This window comes from Coturnix japonica, chromosome 1, assembly GCF_001577835.2.
Source record: "Coturnix japonica isolate 7356 chromosome 1, Coturnix japonica 2.1, whole genome shotgun sequence".
Classification (NCBI taxonomy): domain Eukaryota; kingdom Metazoa; phylum Chordata; class Aves; order Galliformes; family Phasianidae; genus Coturnix; species Coturnix japonica.
In genome coordinates this window covers 59,781,765-59,803,042 of record NC_029516.1, presented here as the reverse complement: position 1 = coordinate 59,803,042, position 21,278 = coordinate 59,781,765, and the positions used below count along the sequence as shown (strand labels likewise).

The following is a 21,278-nucleotide window of genomic DNA, read 5'->3' as shown; positions in this document are numbered from 1 at the left end:
ATATGTATATATAACCAAAATCTCCTTTCTTGCAACTTCTGTCGAACTTGCAATAGTGTTTCTCACCTTATTGTGCAAGAGAGAGTTTAGAATTGTTTTCTGTATAAGCTCTTATTGGATAGCTAGAGAAAGCAATCAAATACATCATCCACTCCCCTTGACTCAGTTTGCCAGTGTCTTTCTTGTTTTGGACAGACTCAAATAAAATACAGTATTCCAACTGCAGTTTATCAAATGAACAGGCAGAATCACTTCCTCAGACTTTTGTATCTTTTGTAACCATAACCTAATATGCAGTTAGTCGTGTAAGCTCAGAGGTGCATGCTGTCTTGCTTTTAACTCATGGTCCACAAGGACACAAAGGTTTGATTCTGCAAAGCTGCTTCCTGGCTAGCTGGCAGGTTTATTCCCAGTATACTCCCTTGTGTGACTTTTTCCTATCCCATTACTCTTCTAATACTACTCCACTGTATGCCTATCAGTGGCTTCAAGGATAACTTCCATAAATCTCTTGCTATTTTATGGATTTCTTTTAATTGTAGCCAAATACCACATCTCTTAAATACCTCTAGGGATGGCAACTCCACAACTTCCCCAGGCAACCTTATCCAATGCCTGACCTTTTTCATTAAGAAATTCTTCTTGATATCCAGTCTAAACTTCCATGGCACAACCTGAGTCCATTTCCTATGTCCTACCACTTCTCACCAAAGTGAAAAGACAACCTCCACACTGCAGCTTCCTTTCAAGTAGTTGTATAGAGAGATGAGGTCTCCCCTTGTCTTGCTCCCACTTACAGGAGGGAGAGGAGGTTCTTCAATATATGTACACCTGGTGTGAGATTAAGAAACAACGGTTCAAATGTTGGTCCGACCAGTTTATTACAAATCTTAATCAGGGAGATGGGGAAGGGGAGGATGGACACTATTATGATTTAGGGTGATGGGGAAGGGAAGGCAGATGATAGAAAAGATAGGAAAGAAGCAAGAATTGTGTAAAGTGGGGATAGTCACCACCAGGATCCAGCAGTGGTCCCTTTGCATGCCTTTCTGTTGGTCCGAGACAAAAGAACAGCAGGAGAGCAGCAGCAGCGTGGCTGGTCTTGGACAGCAAACAGGTACCAGGAAGAAGAGGCAGGGTTAGTCCAGGAAAAAGCAGCAGGTCTCAGGTAGCAGGCTCAGGAGAGAGTCCGTCAGCATGCTGGCATCACATCGTGAGGAATCTGATGTCAGACACCCCTTCTTCTTCTTCAGCATGCAGGTCTCAGGGCGTGAGAAATCTGTTGTCAGAAAACCCCAACTTCATGTTTATTGGTCCCTTTTTTATCCTTCTTCTGCCAATGTGGCATTCCTGGGTACTTGGGTAAGAGCCATGTGCAGAACCCCCGAGATGGCATCTCCCTTGAGAAAAGCCCGCATAAAAGACTGCTTCCTGGCCATTAATTTCTCTCTCTCTCGTTGCCCCTGGCCTTGTCCATCTGCGTCCCTCAGACAAAGGATTTCTCAACCTTTGCCCAGGACTTGCCTGGACTTGTCCATCTTTGTCCTCAGCAAGCTTTGAGAAATGGTGCAAAAGAAAAATCTTCTTATACCCCTCAATTTACTTTTCTCCAGATTGAACAACTCTGGTTCCCTCAGCCACTTGTCACGTCCTTTCCTAGTCCTTTTGTCAGCTTCCTTGATCTTCCCCAAATGTGTTCCAGCAACTCAAAATCTTTCTGTTAGCAGGTGACACAGAATGGAGCCCCATACTTGAGGTGTAGTCTCACCTGTCCAGTACATGTACTGCCATGGCCTGCTGGCCACACCACTTTTTTGCAGACAAGGAAGCCTTTGGTCTTCTCGGCCATGCTGCTGGACTGTGCTCAGTGCTGTCATCCAGCATCTCCAGATCATTGTCTGACAGGCAACTTTCTAGCCTCTCTTCCCCAGGTCTGCACCACTGGAGCTGTTATAATCCGAACACAGCACGCAGCATTTAGCCTTGTTGAATGCCATGTGATTGAACCCAGCCTGCTGATTCAGTCTTCCTACCTTCAAGCAGATCAGCACTCTCACCTGACTTGGTGTCATCTGCAAACTTAGTGAGGGTGTATTACATCCACCCATCAACATGGAGAACACCACTTTTGACCAGCCACTAACCAGATTTAACTCCATTCATCAATAGCAGGATTGACATTTTCTATTCACAATACAGGCAGCTTGGCCCTGGTCTATTATTTTAATTAAAAGACCTATGGCAACTGTTGTATGGCACACAAACACCAACAATTGTTTCCTCATCTTTCCTTGATAATGAGTCACAAGCTCTGTTATTATGCTCCTACCTTTTCAAGATAAGTACTCTATCCAGTTTCATGGTATTTTTCAATGGAGTCTTCTGTTCCCATGGTTATATTTCCAGACTGCCTTCCTATTTATTAACAGACCCACTCAAAGCTATATATATTTTTGCTTTTTCATTCTAAAAATATAAAAAAGTACTGAGTTAGATGCATTGTTGACCAAAATACCAGAATTGGAAATGGTAAAGTATTGAATGTCTGTCCAAGACTATGGCCTCATACCTGAAAAAAAGCATATCACATCCTCTTTTTTTTTTTTCTTTCTTTCTTTTTTTCTTTCTTTCTTCATTCTCTTTCTCTTTCCTTTACTTTCTTTCTCTTCTTTCTTTCTTTCTTTCTTTTCTTTCCTTCTTCTTTCTTCTTTCTTTCTTTCTTTCCTTTCTTTCTTTCTTTCCTTTCTTTCTTTCTTTCTTTCTTTTCTTTTCTTTCTTCTTTCTTTACTTTCTTCTCTTTCTATCCAAGCCCTCCCATACAATTTTAACATGATCATGGGTAATAACTGGATTATGATAGCAAAATCCCCTTAATAAGAACACCAAGATATCAGTAATCACTGATTGCTCTCCAGAATAGAAGCAATCCATGCGAAAGCCACACTAAACATCACCTTTACAGCAGGAGCAGGTTGCAGTCTCCTCCCAGGCAGAGGATGGGCCAGAGAACTCCACAGCAGAAGTAAGCGCGCTAAAGCCACCCATTTTTGCAAGGCGCGGGCTGAGCAAGTAGCTGGGATGACAGTGCAGCCAAGCAGGGACCAACTACAGTGGATAACTCAATTTAGAGGCCTTTTTAATCTTGGGGGCAACTAATCACTTAATAAAGAAACTGTTGGATTTTAAATTTTAACTCTTACTGTGCAGACTAGGTAAAAGGGATAGCATGCAGCTCAGAAAATACATAAGTTGCTACAGATTCCTGAGAAATGTGAAAACCTTTAATAATAACAAAAAGAGTTTCTGGAGTTCCTGTTCGCAAGTGCATCTTGTTGCAGCTTGTTGCTGTAAAGCTATCAAGAAAAATAAAAAAACATACTATCAAGCTGATTTGCTGTTATCAAAATGTCTCCCTTTCATCTGCTGTTTGAGACTTGTTGCTTCTGCTACTCAGTGGGGTTTTTGTTTTCATAAGGACTCACAGATAATTTTGTCATTGATTTGTATCGTATACCTTCATGGTGAAAAGTAGAACTCTATTTTAGCACTATTATTTTTCCACTTGAAAGAAATAGGGTAGTTGGTCAGGTTGATTGTACATCTTCTCTTTGCATTCACCAGTATCTTGTTTTTTATCTCATTCAAATTCACCTTGCTCTGCAGCCATGAAAGAAAGCTTACTGACCTGATTACCATCACTCTGTGCTAATGTACTCTGTTTACTCTTTAAACCCTCTCCTTACTTGAAAATTCAGTGAACTGTCTTAATCTGTGATGTGCCATTAGTTAACACGTCTCCTTGAGATATTAATGACAAGTTGCTTAATAAGCAGTCTTAATCATCATTGAAAGACCCCACCTTTAAGCTATTTCTATCAGTTTTGTTTCAGAGACGTATTAGCACCAGTGAGGAAGGATTTCTTCTGCAACACTTAGTTAGCAATGACTCCAGGTTACCAGAAGAGGGGATCAACCTAAGTCAGACCTGTAAGTCCTCTAGCCTAAAAGCTCATGCAGAGTGGGGCTACTCCATGAGGAGTAAAAAGCTGGAAGCTGAGGATAAGTCTGTCATGTGCTGTACTCCCACCACCTGATTAGGGTGAGCTGCAGCAGTCACTGGTCACAGCCTCCGTTCAGTGACAACCAACTAAAGTTAAGGTAGGAAGTCAGGCCCTAGAAAAATCCTGGAAACCCAGACAATAACACAAGCAAGTGGGAAGGCAGAATACGGGCACACATCTGAAATGGCTCAGGCTAGGACCAGTGCTTCTTAAGAGATGAAAATGTACTAGTAATGTTTTTACGTGTCATATTGCCCACAGGTGTTTCTTAACAAGGCAATGAGTTGCACTCTGTCCTCAGAGATTGACAGCAGCGCTTGGGTAATCTGAAGAAATTATTTTAACAAACTCTCCCTTGGAAATGAAAGGTATTTGCTTTCTTGCAGTCTTTCAAGCATGCTTTAATACTGCTAATTCAAAAAATAATAATAACAAAATCCCTGCCTTTATTGACCTTTGTGATACATTACTAGTTGTAGATTTAGTTTAAGGCAAGGAATTATGGTAGGAAGAATCTGGAGGGCTCAATTTAATAATGAAACTGTTCTTTCATCAATCATAATCAATTCAGAACCTGAATCTCTGATCAGACATCCATCTGTGTTTTCACTTCTTAAATACCTGAAACACTGAAGTAAAGTGGCAGACTTGGAAATATTTCAAAGTGAAAATGGAGTATATCTGCTCGGTAACATACAGTATGATCTTTACTGAAGAGTGAGAGGAAAAGAGTGCTCGTTTTTAAGCCACAATGAAAATAAGAGTTGCTGAAGTAAATTACTTTACATTACCATTTTTCCTTTTGCGTGTAAAGAAAGTGACTCACACAAGTAAAACCCATCCTTCAGAAGAATTATCCACTAAGTACAGGCTTCTGTACAGAAACTTAGATCATAACACAAAAGACTTTTTTTCACCATTTCTTTCTGAATTAGAGTATGATGCATTTATTTCCCTTAATTTATTTTCTTTCTCTGCTCATGTAATATTATGATTTCTCCCCTTTCCCTCAATTTCCTTTAAATTTCTGGAAATTTACTGATTTCTGATTGGCATTAAGTTTTGTAAGTAAGCAGATGCAAACATCTGCTGAAGCTTGCATTGTCTGAGACTGGGAATAAACCTACATTAAGTTTTAGCTACCTTGAGACCTAATGATGTGAAGTATCTCTCTTAAACCTGGATACTGATACAGTTGAGTATTTTACTTTGTTTTTATATTGTGAATAAGACCTGGGAGTAGGATGCCAATCTTTGTGATTCACCTTAGCCAGAAAGCTTCAGGTAGTCCCATACTCCAAAAGCTTTCTCATTATTTTTTTGTTTGGTTCAGTACCCAGCCATCCAGGTCTACGCAACCAGGCACAGACCTACAATGCCTTGTCACCTGGAGCCACTGATGTTTATTTGGCAGGACACCTAAGAGTCCCTGTCTCAACTCTCCAGTATCCAGAGTCACTACCTAAAAGACTCAATCACATGGCAAAGAGTGGGCTACATCAGTTCTTCCTCTATCAACTGCATCTTCTGAAGAGATGGGTTTAAATCTTTACCAACTGCTGAAACAGGTGCTTAAGCAACTCCTCTCTTCCAAGTATACTTATGTGTGAAAAGATCAGGTAATTCCCTAAATGGCACACTGTCAATATCTATCATCAATAAAGCTCAATAAGGCCTATTCTTCTGCCTCTGCCCCCTCCCATGCATCATGCAGAAGACACTCAGCAAATTAAGTTGGTCTGCAAACTAAGCAAGGCAGTGTGGTACTTGCAGTCACTGTTGAGATGTAAGTGGTGCAGTACAAGATTGTTTTGCCGATATTATGATGAAGAGTAAAACCTGCCTTTCATTACACACACCAAAGTATTAATTGCTTTAACAGATGTAATCTGCAGTGGTGCTGTCATCGTCTTGTTCAGTGCAAGCATTCTTGAGATTTTGTTCCATACTAAGTAACCCGTCATTGTACTCTCCACCTTAAATTCACTTAATACCAAAGATTGTCAAACTGCAAAATGTATGTACAAAAGAGTAATATGACACGTCTTAGTTTCAGCTAGCAAATATAATAAATTAGAAAGGAAAGTCCCCAAACACTGTTTTTAAATTCATTTTATTCTTCTGAAGCTGTCTTGTCATAGCTTTTTAAAAAATTAATCATATATATCTCATATCAGGATGTTATTACATTGCATAGAATGCATGGAATTATTCAGTACACTGAGTACTAGCTAGAGACAAGAAACTGCTGGAGACTAAAGAAGCTTGATTTTGCAATTTCCTTTGGATAATGCTCCTGTGGAATTGTCAACTGAAATGACCATGTTTCTTGCTGTTATTGCTATGCTGTAGCAGATTATACTTGAAAAGAAATTCCTAACCACAACATCTGATGGCCGAAGTGCTGTGGACTGAATGCAGGGGATGCCTAGAGTCTGTAGCTGATTTGTCCTTCCAGCAAACCCCTGTTCTCCTGCCCCACACTGGAGACCTTACAAGGGTGAGCTATGTGCAACTATGGATGCAGAATACCCCTGTACTTTGCAGGCTGCCATTTCAGGCTAGTACTATGGCTGAAAGCTGCATTTCTGTCACCCCTTGTACACAGAAGCTAGAAAAGGGACAGCAGCAGCTGTTGCAGCTTGGCAAGGAGGCATGGAACTCTCATCAGCCACAAAACATGCCTGTAGAAATCTGCATCTCCCCAGCCATAACAAGTCTCCTCACTTGAGTTCTGCTGACTCAACAGGACAAATGGTGAGTGGTGTTTTCAGAGTGTGACATGTGAAATACCTGTATCCTTTGCCTTTCATATTTACAGTGAAAATTACATGAAGGTTAACATTATTCAGGGTGAATACTAAAATACTGCTTCGCTGATGATGATTTTTTTCTTGAAACACCACTCACTGGATAATATCACATTGGAGATCTGCCTTCCTAAAGCCTAGTCTCTTTTTCTGGCCAGTAAGTTGTCTGAATTAAATGGTCACTATTGACAAAATTCTCTTTCCTGCTCTTTGTCACACAGGTGTCTCTTTCCCCATTGGCCGAGAGACTTTCATCTTGCAGAGCAGACCTCTTCCGGAGAACCCACAGGACAGCAATACTGAAGAAAATGGACACAGTGCCCAACACCAGTGTCAGCCCCAGGTACACATATCTGAGAGAGAAACAAACTGTCAGAGCCTATCTCAAAAGCAAGGCACAACTAGAAGGCAGTAAGGACACATTTATATTTCCACGTGATAAGGGTAAGTGAGGAACGTGTTCAAGAAAAGTGATAAGGAGATGGCACTGCAGCTCACCCAGTTCACTGCATAGACTATGGCCATAAAGGGTCTCAGGCATTGTCTGACTTCTTCCTTTTTGACGTACATCAGTAAGAATACTAACACTTCCAGGGCAATTAATTTTTTGCTTGTCTCTTAAACAGTACAAGTTATACCAAAAACATTCGATAGTATTTTTGCTTTACAAACACAATGGCAGTTGCAATATCAACAGCAATAATAGTATCGGTATTTTTTGTTAGGAACGAGTACTAAATGGGTTTTTGTTCTTATCTTAATATTTCCAAAGCATGATGTGCCCCTCTTTGTTTTTGTTTATTTGTTTATTTTCCTGGCATTGGAACCTCAGCAGCCGACTTGTTCTCACTTTTCCCTTTTATCACTGCTGTTCCTTTCTCAGTTTCTGCTAATGTCTTTCAGAAACACAGCTGAGACAATTGCTTTTCTCTAGCAATAAATCAACAGAGTTAGAAGGTCATTTTAAGACTTTTGATTATCTAGATGTGATGTGAAGCATCCTTCCCTTACTTTCTGTGGCCCATCTCCAGAAGGGAGCAGTGATGAGGTTTAACAGCCCTTCCACACATACACACAGAAGACTTGAGAAGAAAATTTGGGGAAAGTTCATTAGAAGATTGAGATTTTAACTGATTTATTTTTTTTTCTGAATATTTAGTGACTTACATTAGTATTGATATAGCATGGACTAATAAAAGTCGAAACCAGAAGAGAATGCTAAAAACTAAGCATTTTTGCTATTTCTGCTGGCCAAATTCTTTCATCCAAGATCATTTTTCTTACCCAGTTTTTTTGATAGAAATTCTACCAGTGCTGGCTGTACATGTACTTAAAGAAAGCAAATTAAAGAATGAATGGAGAAGAGCAGTTACCTGAGTGCACTGGAGTCATAAAGTCTGCATGCTCCTCTTCCCCCACATCTTTTGCTTCCCCATTTCAGGCAAGTAGTATCTATTGCCACTCCAAAATATACTGGGGCTGGAATCCCAGCTGTGTGTATTAAACAAAAAATCAGAGGCAAGAAGATTACTTTTCATGGTGACCCCTTCTGATCTAGACATGCACTAGCATAGAACATTAAGTTACATATACAAATAGCAATGACACTTTCACCCTTTTGCTAATTTAAGAAGAACACAACTTCTGTTGCCCAAATGAACACTTTCCTCCCTATGGGAAATCAGGATGGGGTTGGAAATGAAGCTGATCATCAGAAAGCCAGAAGTCAGCAAGCATCTTTACCAAAGGTGGTAGTGAACTCTGACCTCCAGTACAACTCTACTTAGATTAATTCCATCAGTAATTCATAAAATTATACCTGGAAATTATGAATTATCTGTTCCATTATGCTTGATGTTGAATAAAGACACAAAGTACTTTTTGTGTTGGCTTCATAGTACAAAGGATCACTTGCCACTGCTGTGTTTATTAGCAGGGTACATTTTTACTATAACTATGGCACAGCAATAGGATTTACAAAGTCACAGAAGAACAGCATGATTAAGGCTGGTAGGGACCCCTGAGTCCATCTGCTCCAACTTCTGCTCATTCAGAGACACCCAGAGCAGGGTGCCCAAGACACATCCTGGAGGCTTTTGAAGATCTCCAAAACAGATACTCCATAGCCTCTCTGGGCAACCTGTGCCTGTGCTCTGTCATCCACACAGCACAGATGTTTTCCATGATTTTCTGAGGGACCCTCCTGTGCTCCAGTTTGTGCCCATTGACTCTGGTCCTGGCACTGGGCACCACTGAAAAGAGCCTGGCTCTTTGCACCCTCCCTTCAGGTATTTATACACATCAGTGAGATCCCTCCTGAACACCTCTGAATGGAATAGTTCCATCTCTCTCAATGTCTCCTCATACATTTATACAAATATAAACTTGCACCCCCTCTCCAATCCTTTTCCTATATTTTTAAAAGTCATATAATAATATCAACTTATCAATTAGAAGTTGCTCTTTCAAACAATCCAAGTTGAATTCTAGGATAAGTGATTAGTGAAGAATACATTAAAATACATTCAAAAATATGTCTGGACTTACCAAGTACTCTAATTGCCAAAGTATAGATACCAAGTGCAAATGATTTCAGGTGTGGTTTAATGCATCTAAAAACAAAATGTTAAGTAGAAATATAGAACTGATTCTAAATAATTTGAACCAAATTAGAAATCATGAGGGAGGAAGTAAATGTTATTTTTCTTTCCTTGATGGGTATTGATTTCAACAGAATCAAAGAAATACACAGATAATGTGATGAAATCATAACAGCAGCAAGGAATTATAAACACCTATATTCAGTACCACATTTCAAGGTGGAACCTTTCCAGATAAGACTGCAGTTACTAATACACGACAAGAACACTGTGTAAAATCACGCATCATTGGACAATTCTTTTCAGTTAAACACATCTGAAATTGTGTCTAATGACCTGAACTAGTAAAAGGTATTTAGACACAATATTGCCCTTACCCTGTGTCCAGGAGCAAGATCAAACTTCCTGTAAAGGTAAATCATTTAATCCACTGTTTGACAGAACAGGTCATTTGCAGCTGGACATTTCTGAGTTGGTACAGGGGCCCAGCAATGTTTCTGGCTTGAGAATAACACTGCTCCAAACTTGGGCATGTGGCTCACCCAGAAAAGTGGGAGTGGTAGGGCTGAGGACAGCTACTCTTCCTGTCCGTGCTAGCGGTAAGGTGCATGTGGAACCAATGAGTGTGCTGTTTCACCCAGTTTGCCTATTGCAAGACCTAATCCAGCTAGAGTCTGTGTACATTGATGGTCCCAGTCACCTGTCTGAAATGGGACGTGCTTAATATGTGTGGTGACTAACAGCGGTGCCTCATTATGCTACCTGATAAAATTCCTTACTGTTTCAGTCATTCCTTTCACTATGAAAAACAGGCTGAAATTCAATCACTCTTGTGAGTTTATACACACTACTTGGGAGGTTTGGTCTATGTGCTATGAAAGAGTTAGGCTTGACTTCCATAGAAATTCATTAAGTCAGGAACACCCTTCAAAATAAAGACCTTGCTCTTTTGCTCCCCATCATTTTTTTTTAGTTTTGTTTCTTCCCAGTGTAGTTGCCAGGACAGCAGTAAAAACCCATATTATAAATTATACTTGGGTCATTCTTCCTTTAATTTAGTGAAATAGTAAAATAGCATGAAGGTTATGAATGGAAGACAAAATTAAAGTACAGACAGTAAACAAACAAACAAACAAACAACCTTGTATGCTTCTTTCATGATTCATGTGTTTTGTATTCTGATGACCTGATCATGGCTTATCATCATACTGTCTGTTACTCAGGGTTTATATAGGCGCTGACATCCATGCAGAACTGAATACAGTATAATAGTAATCTTTGTCCTCAATGGATATTTGCTGCACTAGCAGGTTTCAGTCTTGAAGTGCTTTTAATCAAGTATAAGGACATGGAAAGCCAAGGATGGAAGATAAAAACTTCAATATTTATTATGTATTCTGTTGGATTTATATCCTTCTCTTTCAGACGGAAAAAAAATAAAATAAAATAAAATAAAATAAAAAATTGTTCGAGCATTTGTAGTGCCTTTTCCACAGAAACTGTAGTTATGTGAGATTGTGAAGGCCAAATATTTCAGGAGACCTGAGATTTCTTTTCTACTGCCTAATCACATCCTATTAATAGCTTGTGCTTAAACAACTGCTATCTGAAGAACAGGGTTTATTTCCTCCACAAGTTCAGGGCCTTCCCAAGTTCCCTGGCAATCGTAATTAGCTTAATACCTCTAAAACAGACATTTCAGCAAATGACTCTGTCACCAGCTGCAAGTGTATTTCAGTCATTTCAGTCTTGTAAACCCCTGAAGTAAATGTCACTAAATCTTACAGGCTTTTAGGGATTTAGCAGTATTTGTGCTCTATGGCGGCTGCAACAATGGCTGCTCATCTAAAACCATAAAACTGCTTGAGCTCTGGAATTGCAATACTGAATGACAATACTGAATAATTTTACATATACTTGTAAAAAAAAACAAAAAACAACCCAAAAAACCCACAACAAACAAACCAAAACACCAAACTTAAATGAAGTCTGCAGATTGACCCTGGGATTGCTTCCAAAGAGCATTTGGTGCTGCTTTTTTCTATTTTCTGGGAACAGAAGCACACTTTTGGTTCAGACAGATTTTCAGGGAAAGAAAGTGATGGATTTCAGAAAAGCAAGCATGAGCTTAAAGTGCAATTGTGCCCGCAGGTCACTTGCAGGGAACAAAAGAAGGGGATTGAACTTACTGAATTCTGTTTCATTTAGCTGTGGATTCTGACACCTTCAGTTCAGCAGAAAAACACTCAATTCCATAGTTTCAATTAAGTGTATCTCAAAGTAAAATAATTTTCAACAAAAACAAAAAGTACTGGAGCAGAATCAATAAAGCCATTTTTTTTTTCTGCCTTCATATCAAATATTTTAGGATTGTTATTGAAAAACCTCTCCAAGATTTTCTAAATACATCCACTAAGCAGCAAATCCCCTGGGAGCAAGTGGTAGAGGCTGCAAGGTGCAGGCATCTCTGTGCAATTCAAGCTCAGTTTCAGCTTAGTGCATCTCCTCCCAAATATTTACATGGTGGAGACAAGTTGGATAGCTGGAGGCTGAGCATAACAGAGATTGTGCAAAGGCCCTGTGTGATACCACAGCTGTACATTTTCACCCACTTGCTTCATGAATATAAGGTAAAGAAACATGGTGAGGGATATGGGAAGGAAACAGCATCCTAAACATGTTTTATTCAAGAGAAAATCCTGCTTTACTTGGCGCAACACAGCAACTGAACTTGCCAGTTATCTTCTTCTTGGTGCATAGACTGTTTCAACAGTGAGTAAGCTTCAGTAGGAAAAGAAAAAAAAAAAAAGATTTAAATATGATTTTTCTTCCTGAAGCTATTTCTTGGACAGACACCATCTGATTTTGCAGTGCTCAGTGCAACACCCTTCATGGTAAGTGAGAAAAGCTATGCAGTGTGTGTGGGTTAAGGTGTAGACCTCACTGTCAGTGCCTGTGGAGATCTGTGGAGAAGCATCCTCACCTCAACCATTTCTGAAAGCCTCTGTATGAGCATTACTGCATTACTTCTGGCTCAAGTGTTGTGCTGGAACCACAGCTGAAGTTACATTTCCTTATTTAGGCTTTTCCACATAGTCTATATACAGCCAGTTCTAGTGCTGGCTTTTTCCATGTGGCATAAAGACACTGTCCCTTTCCAGAAAATTTCATTCAAAAGCAAAGAAAATTTGGGTGTAAGAACAAACAAAAACAATAAATCTCAGTTAGAGAGTATCTCATGTTGTTTTGTTTGCGAAATAGAACGTAGACATCTGGAAATAATTTGGAAAAAGGAAGTGAGAAAGAAAGCCTTCCAAGACAGAGTGGAGTAGCACTTAACTTAGAATCCAAAAATTGCAAGAAGCTGACAAAAAAAACCAACAGATTAATCACTGGAAGTATTATGTTCCTTTTGTGTTTTCTAAAATTAGTTTAGAAGCTTATACTTGGTGGTGGCCAAACAGTCCTCGCAGTTGAGTACATAGTGGAACAGTCCTTTGGGACTAACTGTTAATAAACTCATGATTGTTACAACAGAAAAAAACAGAAAGCCAGCTCATGCTAAATCTATTTTTTCTTTTTTCATTTGAAGAGAGAAATGTAGGATGTAACAATGATATGGAACAATACAACAAACTTGAGAAGAGCTGAGTGTATGTAGATGGTTTGGGTTAGGTCACATCTGTGTACATGTATGCTGGTATACATAGGAAGCAGGGAAAGCTAACTACCTATAAGCATGCAAACATTGGTGTGTGTAAAGACCATTTCCATTCATGCCATGGCTGTTTAACACTGTTCTGGTGGAGCAAAAGGTATGAAGTGAGGTAGAACTTGACATAAATGATAGCTGGGCATCCTATATCACATTTAAAATCAGAAACATATAGCATGTATCTATAACTATAAACATGCTCTTGTGTCAGTATTCGGTAGAATAAAATAATTTAAAAGCAACCTCACAGCTGAAAACATTTCACAGTATTAGGGAAAGGAAGGAGACCCAGTTGCATTCATCAAAACACCCTGAAAACATTTGCCAACGTAAGCAGAAATAATGATTGCTTACCTTAGAAGAAGTATGTATCCTGGTGTGCCACCTACTGACAAAGTATATGAAGTGATAACTGATATTACCAGAAAATACAGAAACATTTTTGGACACTCATTTCCTTTTTGACATGGTCCCATCACAGCTGAGGAGCTTTTTGACACTGATTCCAGAATCCCTACACAGCTGCAGTTAAAGAACACCTGTAAGACAGCAGTTTAAAGCGTGTGATAACCAGAGGAGCAAGAAAGTGCTCAGGAATTACTCATCGTGCTTTTTTGGTTAGCCAGAATTTTTAAACAGAAAAAGGATTTTCAACAGGAAAAGGCTTCTTAGTTGAGGAAAATTTTATAAAGAAAAAAAAAAATTAGCTACTTTTAATGAATGCATTTCCATTATTTTATTATTATTATTATTTTTCAATTTTTAAAATTTTATTTTATTATTATTCTTTTAATAGTTTTGTAGCCAGCATCTAAAATAACTCCTTCATTCTATTCTTGGAATTTATACTGGAAACAGCAGTTGAGAAAGTTCTAAACATGGATGGCAGATCACTAAAACCCTCAGGAGTTTCTGTTTGGAGAGGATGTGCCTTACTCATCTCACAGAACTGGGCTATTAGGAAAGCTACCACATCGTGTATAGAAATGAAAGGCTCTCACAGTGTTTTTCCCACTGCCATTGGATGCCTGGCACCCAGCAAGGCATGCAGAAATGTAGGTGATGCCATTCTCTCCACAGATAGGATCCCAGTCGTTCTGGGAGCACATGCAGCCCAAGTTGCACTCTGAGAGCAGGCCTTGCTCATAACCAACCTTCTGCTTGGTCCTGCAGGAAAAAGAGGAACCGCAGTGATGTTTTCTGGCACACATGGAAGAAACTGTTATCAGCTCATGGGGCTTGTGTCTTTAGGCCATTAAGGTGTAGTCTTTTCCTATCAGTACAGCAGGGTAGATTTCTCAGTTGTCACAAGGATTTCACAATATTAGATGCCCACCATGAAATAGTAGTTACTTTATTAAGTGAGTCGGCTAATGATTCTATTAAAGCATTTTCTCATTGTCTGGATGCAGGCATAACAAAACTGGCCAAAAAAAAGCTTAAAACTACTCCATTGACAAGGAGGGGAGTGAGTTATTCATGGGAAACTGTCACTGCAAGATCAGCGGGGAAAAGATCAGAAAGGGTTTTCAGAGAATCATAGAATGGCCTGGGTTGAAAAGGACCACAATAATCACTAATTTCAAACCCCCCTGCTATGTGCAGGGTCACCAACCACCAGACCAGGCTGCCCAGAGCCACATCCAGCCTGGCCCTGAATGCCTCCAAAGATGGGGCATCCACAACCTCTCTGGGCAACCTGTTCCAGTGTGTCACCACACTCTGTGTGAAAATGCTGCTCTCAAGGGGTTCTTCATTCAGTTTGTATAAATGTCTGGGACTGCCCCTACCCAAATGCATTTATCCAAACTGAGGATACTACCTTGCATGACAACTCTATCTGCGCCTTCATCTAGCTGCTGATAAACACAACCTCCACACAGCTCCCGGGGCTGTAATAGTAAGGCTTGGTCCAAGTGTGCCTCAGAGCTAACACCATGGTTAACTCATGGTTAATTCATTAAACCTTCAGTTTGGGTTCAGAGGCTATTAAACAGCATGAGTTGCTCAGCAGCACACAGAGACAAGGAACAATTAATTGAATCTCACTCCCCTACTGAACTCTCCACATTTCCTGGAACCTTTTTGTTCAAAGCATTGGTCCCATGGCAATAATAATTAAAAAGTAATCAGAAAAATAATCTGCACTTGTGACACAAAACCCCAAGAGCTGAAGGCAGTAGTCACAAACAGGTTCTGACACAATCCTCACTGGAATAGACAGAATGGTTTCCACTGCTTTGAATCACACTTCTGAGAAGCATATTTAGGTAATTCATTTTTTCAACAACATATACTTTGTGGAATACAACAATCAAGGAGTGTTTTTTTTCACAATAGCACTTTATGCTGAAGTTTGCCCTTCCTGGCATACCCATGGTAAGATATGGTCAGTCCAGCTACATCTGAGTTCTCACAGCCCATAGCAAACAATGAGAGCAACAGCAGGTAACCAAAAAAAGATGATGCTAGGGAGATTTTTGCAGCCCCTAAAACATTGATTCTGAATTTCTTCATGATCAGTCCCCCAGAGAATATGCCAAAGGCCACAGCAGGAATGTTGATAAGACCTGAAATCAAACAGAAAAATTGGTATTATTCAAAACTGTCTCAGTGGACTATCCTCCTCAGCAAATAAAGCAGAAGCACTGATAAAATGAAGCAGTAAAATATGAATCTTCTTCAAGTTGGGCATTTTATTTGTCCAGATTTGGAGTGTTCCTGTGAATGTGCTGGGACTGCTTTTAGCTTGCTCCTGGGGAAGTGCTTCATTGCTAGGTCTTTGAAAGGTTAGTATCAGAGATATCTTATTTAAGGTCTAGATAACAACATTCTAATTTCTTAAGCTAGGTGTTTTTCTGCACTGTAAGCTTGTCAGAGGAGGGATCATTGTAGTGTTGATTCAAATATTCCTAGTGCTGTTCCTCATGAATGGTGCTCTAGGCTCGGAGAAATTGCCTGGGACACTGTGCTGCTATGGACAACCAAGGTCTTGTGGGGTTCTGGCACAGATCCTCCCTGTTGCTCTATTCATGTCCTTCACCACAGAGCAACAGCTGGAGCAGCAGGGGCCATGCTCCAGGGCTGTGCTGCCCAAGGAATCATAGAATCATAAATTGGCTTGGGTTGGAAGGGACCTTAATGGTCATCCAGTTCCAACTCCCTGCCATGGGCAGGGCTGCTACCATCTAAATCAGACTGCCCAGGGCATCAACCTGGCTCTGAACATCCCTCCAGGGATGGGGCACTGGAAGGAAGTTCCCTTTTGTACTGGCAAGAGCACAGACTGTAATTCTCAGGGGTATATTCAGTTTTACCCAGTGTTACAAAGCCTGGAGAAAGATCTTCTCCTTCTGTCTTTATTGAACCATAAAACTAATGATTCCCCAAAGAAGCTTCAGACAGGGAGAGAGCAAGCGATATGCCACCACCTTCACACACAGGAGATTTATGTAGTTTCTCCAGTTTTGGTTGTTGGAAATGCTCCCCTAGCTGAGTTTTGCATACATACAACCCATGGCTACTCTTCTGGTAATAGGCTTCAGGAAAACAAGTGGAAGAGCAGTGAAGGAAATATGTAATACTATATGACCACTGATTCTTACTGGAACAGTTCTGTTCAAAGCCATCTCCATACTGATAGACACGGACAAGATAAAAAAAATCCTGCTCAGTACCAATCTATTTACATCAAAAGGATGTAAATAGAGACTACCATAAAAGAATCTGCACAATCAAGCAAGGTACACTTTTCTGGATTTCACAGTTACTGAAACTGATTTTCCCAGCTTTACCAGCTAGCTTTGGCAGATTACATTCCGGTTTGCACAGAGCTCTGCATTTGTTTTGCAGCTTTTATTTCATGCTGACATCTAGCGGTGCTGAGCTGAGCGAGCGTACAAAACAAAAGCAAGTACAAAAGCATCTATGCCTTCAAACATATGATGAAGTTTCTGAAGTTTATTCAGATTTCAAACGACTTGATGAAAAATACATATTCGCGTTGGCATCTGATCTCCCTACTAGGAAGTGCACTGGGATCTCTTGAATTTCTGCCTTGAGTAAGTGTTAAATCCATTTGCATGCATGGATAAAGCAGTGCTGAGCATTGATGTTAGAAGTATGGTTGATGTTAGAAAGGTAAGTATTCCATCTGGCAAAGGCATAAGTCAGTACTTTGGCAAGTATGAGAGCCCCATTTGGTTACTGCTGACTTTCAATAGACTTCACTGGGTGGCATTTTTCATCTGCATTTATGTGAAAATTGTATTTCAGGGGATTTCAGAAGTAGCATCCAAAGAGAAGCATATGTAAATGTAGAGTCACAACATCAGCTCTTGTGGAGTGCCCTGTCCAAACACTCTGAAGCTGCAGATGTTCCTATTTGCTTTTACTTGTATGGGGATATAGGGAATTAGCATGGGAGCTGCATGATGTACCAGAAAGCACACACACCATGCTTGCCCATTCCTATGCACCTCTCTTATTCATACATATGTTTTGTGGCCTTACAGACCAATCTATTGCTTGACACTGGCATCATGGAAAACAACATTGTGCATATGTTTATGGAAAACAGTACAGATACACTCTTTTTCTCTCTAGCACATTCCTTAGTTTGTGACTATTGAAAAATATCCCCTTTCAGCCTCCAGTATGCTTTGTTATTGATGTGCTTCAAATTGCTCTAACAATTCAGATGTCCTTCAAATATATGGCAATAGAAATATATGATAATAGAAATTAAATTAAAATAAATTTACAAAAAGAAAAGAAAAGAAAAGAAAAGAAAAAGAAATAGAAAAAAAGGAAAGAGGAAGGGAAAGTGAAGTAGGCACTGTCAGTACAAGTAAGGCCTCAGATTTTTAGCAAGAGCAGATTGAAAGAGGAAGATAATGGAGAAAGGGGAAAAACCCTTGTTTTAGTGATGATCACTTGGCCAGGACCCTTCCCCAGCCAAGCTGTCACATTTTCCCTGGTGGATATATTCTGTATGCTTTGTAAAATCAGATGGATCTTAATCCTCACTCAGTTTGCACATACCTGAAAGCTTAGCTCCAGAAAATCTGTAAATACAATGAGAAGTACTGTGCTCAATGTAGGGATTGTTTTCAGGACTTTCTCTGGCCATTGCCTATGCCTGAAGATTTCTCCTTGCTTGTAGGGGTGTCGTGCCAGGAAATTCCAGCCTCTATCTTTAAGGAATTAACATAGCACAATGGATCACTACAGCTTTTCTGCATATATATACTTCGTTGCTGTGCAACTAATGCTGCTCTGAAATATGGCAGATCCCTCTGTATTCAACAGATGTAAACCTCTTTGCTGTCTAATGCTGTTGAGTCACTGGACCTCAGAAACTGAGGCTGAGCCTGTAGGTTCAACAAAGTGGACAGTGAAGTTCATCATCCTGAAGGCATCCTCAAAAAGCAGCAATCTCAATACACAATGCTGCCTCTGCAGCTATCTTCTTTCTATGGGTCAAGTAGAGCAGAAGCTCAATGATGCCAGCAGAAGCAACACTGCCTACTCAAGTTGTCCATACAGACAGGGGTGACTAACTTTACTCTATAAAAAGGTTCTTAGGTAGAGTTAGGGCAGAAATATTTGATTTTCTTTCACCTGCATCACACTGAGATAATGTTAATTTTAATTAATATGTCACATGATCATTTATATGACTTTAACTTCCTTTTTCTCAACACCAACCTCTTTGGAAAGTAAGAAAGCACTGGCACTTTATGGTCAGTTCTTTAGCATGCACTGAGTTGATCTTTATTTTGTTGAAATCAGTGGGAAGCCAGCAAGGAAACCGATCTGTCTGATCAAATTATGTCAAATTTATGTCAAGTGTTTTGAAATTAATTGTTTTTTCAATTTTTCTAGAAGAACTGGAAATTAAGTATCAAATTGTGCAATCTTTTTACAGTAACTCTTGTACAGGTAAACTATGAGCTAACAAGTGCTAAAGCAGAAATAAAGTAACTTATCTTCTATGAGCTACTACTTAAAAGCCAGATAAAGAAGTAAGAGAAAAAAAGCATAGCCTCTAGAGCAATTTTCCCTTTATGTATGTGTGCACCACTCCTAAAATGTTCATTTTTTAAGTAATCAAGAAGCAGATATAGCATTACCTATAACAAAATTAGTTTTTGAAGAAGTTTGCCCATACTGTTGTTCAATATATTTTGGCTTATATGTCACCATGCCAATTAACGAATTGAAGTGAAGGATACTTGCACACAAATACAGACTATAAACTGGATTTCCAAAGAGGTTCTTCAGTGATGGCAAGAAGTCTGTAAGACAAAACAGCAAAAATGACAACCAGACCAGAGAAAGAATAACTGCTGTGTCATCAGTGTCTTCCAGAAGAGAAATGCTGGACATTTGGGTGAGGGGGCTTAGATTTCCACTATGTCTGTAAGAGATGCGCTCCCATATGGTGGGAGCGGTGGACTAAAATACTAAGAATCAGTATTCCAGAACAGCTATCTTGATTTAGGTACCTTCTTTTGATCAGAAAACAGGACTGAGCTGTGTGTCCTCAACAGCCACAGCATCTTTCAGCTGAAAGTAGGAGCAGAGGGTAATATGCACACCTGACAGTCAGCACGCACATTGAGTTACAGATTGAAGCACTGAGGGCAAATACTTTTGGCAAAGTAGGGCCAAGGAAATGCAGTTATACAAAAAAAGCTTTTGTTAAAATAGAGATAGTCTCCTAAAGTACCATACCTGGTATGTTCCTATCATTCTGATCAGCCATTGTATGCATTTTATGAATGGATGACTATAAAGAAAAAGAAGGTTTACTAGAAACTGAGATTGTTAATTTTTGACACCCCATATCTGCAACAGTTCACAATTCTGTGAATGACAAACTTCTACAGTTTTGTGATATTTGCTGCACCACTAGCATAATTTAAAAACTCAGCTGGATAAACTCTACATGCAAGAGCAGGCCTGCAAAACAATTAAGAGGCCCTTTTTGTGCATACAAATTAGGTGGAAACTGACATTTGAGGGAAAAAAATGATTTTGAGGTCATTAAGAAGTTTGAAAGCTAGTGAGAGAAAGACTCTGCAGTCAGGACAGAAGCTCTGGCTACTTGCCTTTTGCCATCTCAGCAACCTTCATTTGTGGCTGATAAGATTTTTGTTGCTCTTTGTTATCCTGAGTGATGAACTTGGACTGCTCAGAAGAGGTGCTGGAGTCCTTTCTGCTCTCTGGTTTTGGAAGGTGCTTGGGCAGGAACCAGAAGGGGATGCCAGCCAGAACACTGATCACACCTGCTATAAGGTAACCCAGCCACCAGGCTCCCACCCATTGCACATCCTTGTGAGTTATTGTTATGCTGTCTGGAGAAAGTCAAGAAAAAAAAAACAAAAAAAAAAAAAAAAAAAAAAAAAAAAAAAAAAAAAGAAAAGAAAAGAAAAGAAAAAGAAAGAAAGGAAGTTGTTTAAGGAAAGTTTGCTGACAGCAAGGAAGATGATTTTGTGGGCACTTTCTCCAGAGAGGTCTATTCTCCCGCCACCAGACTGAATTGTGCCATGTGTCTCTATGGACATTATAAGAGCAATCTAGAAATTTCAGGGAGGTGACAAGGCATGCTGATTCCTGTGTAACACTGGTGTCCTGTCTCAAAACACTGCTCACACATTCCCAAAGAGGCTGCGAGCATCAGGCCACAGAGCGATCCAGTTAAGACCATCTCTTCTGTTCTGTTTAAGGGTCACAAGCCCATCCAGAAGAAAGGTGTTCTATCAGGAGGAAGTTAGTTAAGAGCTCTTGCATGCATTGCAAGACCTGTGTTCTAGGCAATGGTGATACACTGGAATATGAAAAAGGAATTCTCTTGGCAGGAGCTTCAGTCCTGTCCCCTCCTGGTGCCTGCTGTCTGCCCATACCTCCTCACCAGCACAACTCCTGAGGGCGCCAGCTAAAGCTGTGCTGGGGCTGAAGGAGTATCGAGCCTCCTATTTCTTCCATACTTGGCTCTGTGGATAGACATTATGGTACGAGGCACTGCACTTCAGTCATCTAGTTTATCTCAGAGAGTAGCTGCTCTGCCCTCATTAGCCTTTTATCT

The 21,278-nt window shown here is 39.9% G+C and overlaps 1 protein-coding gene across 4 annotated transcripts in view; it reads right to left on the bottom strand.

The window, feature by feature from the left end:
• Positions 1–6,155: 6,155 nt before the first annotated feature.
• The window catches only part of LOC107316677 (solute carrier organic anion transporter family member 1C1), a 25,688-nt gene continuing 10,565 nt past the window's right edge, over positions 6,156–21,278 (bottom strand). For 3 of the 4 annotated variants that reach the window (XM_032446004.1, XM_032446008.1, XM_015868463.2), the window contains 8 exons: positions 20,302–20,547; positions 19,321–19,485; positions 15,561–15,756; positions 14,188–14,353; positions 13,541–13,725; positions 9,419–9,483; positions 8,245–8,362; positions 6,156–7,224 (listed from right to left, as the gene is read on the bottom strand). In XM_032446004.1, the coding sequence (XP_032301895.1) occupies positions 7,002–7,224; positions 8,245–8,362; positions 9,419–9,483; positions 13,541–13,725; positions 14,188–14,353; positions 15,561–15,756; positions 19,321–19,485; positions 20,302–20,547 (1,364 nt within the window). In that variant the 3' untranslated portion in view covers positions 6,156–7,001. The remainder of the gene's footprint in view (positions 7,225–8,244; positions 8,363–9,418; positions 9,484–13,540; positions 13,726–14,187; positions 14,354–15,560; positions 15,757–19,320; positions 19,486–20,301; positions 20,548–21,278) is intronic. The other variant, XM_032446015.1, reaches the window with a different exon arrangement.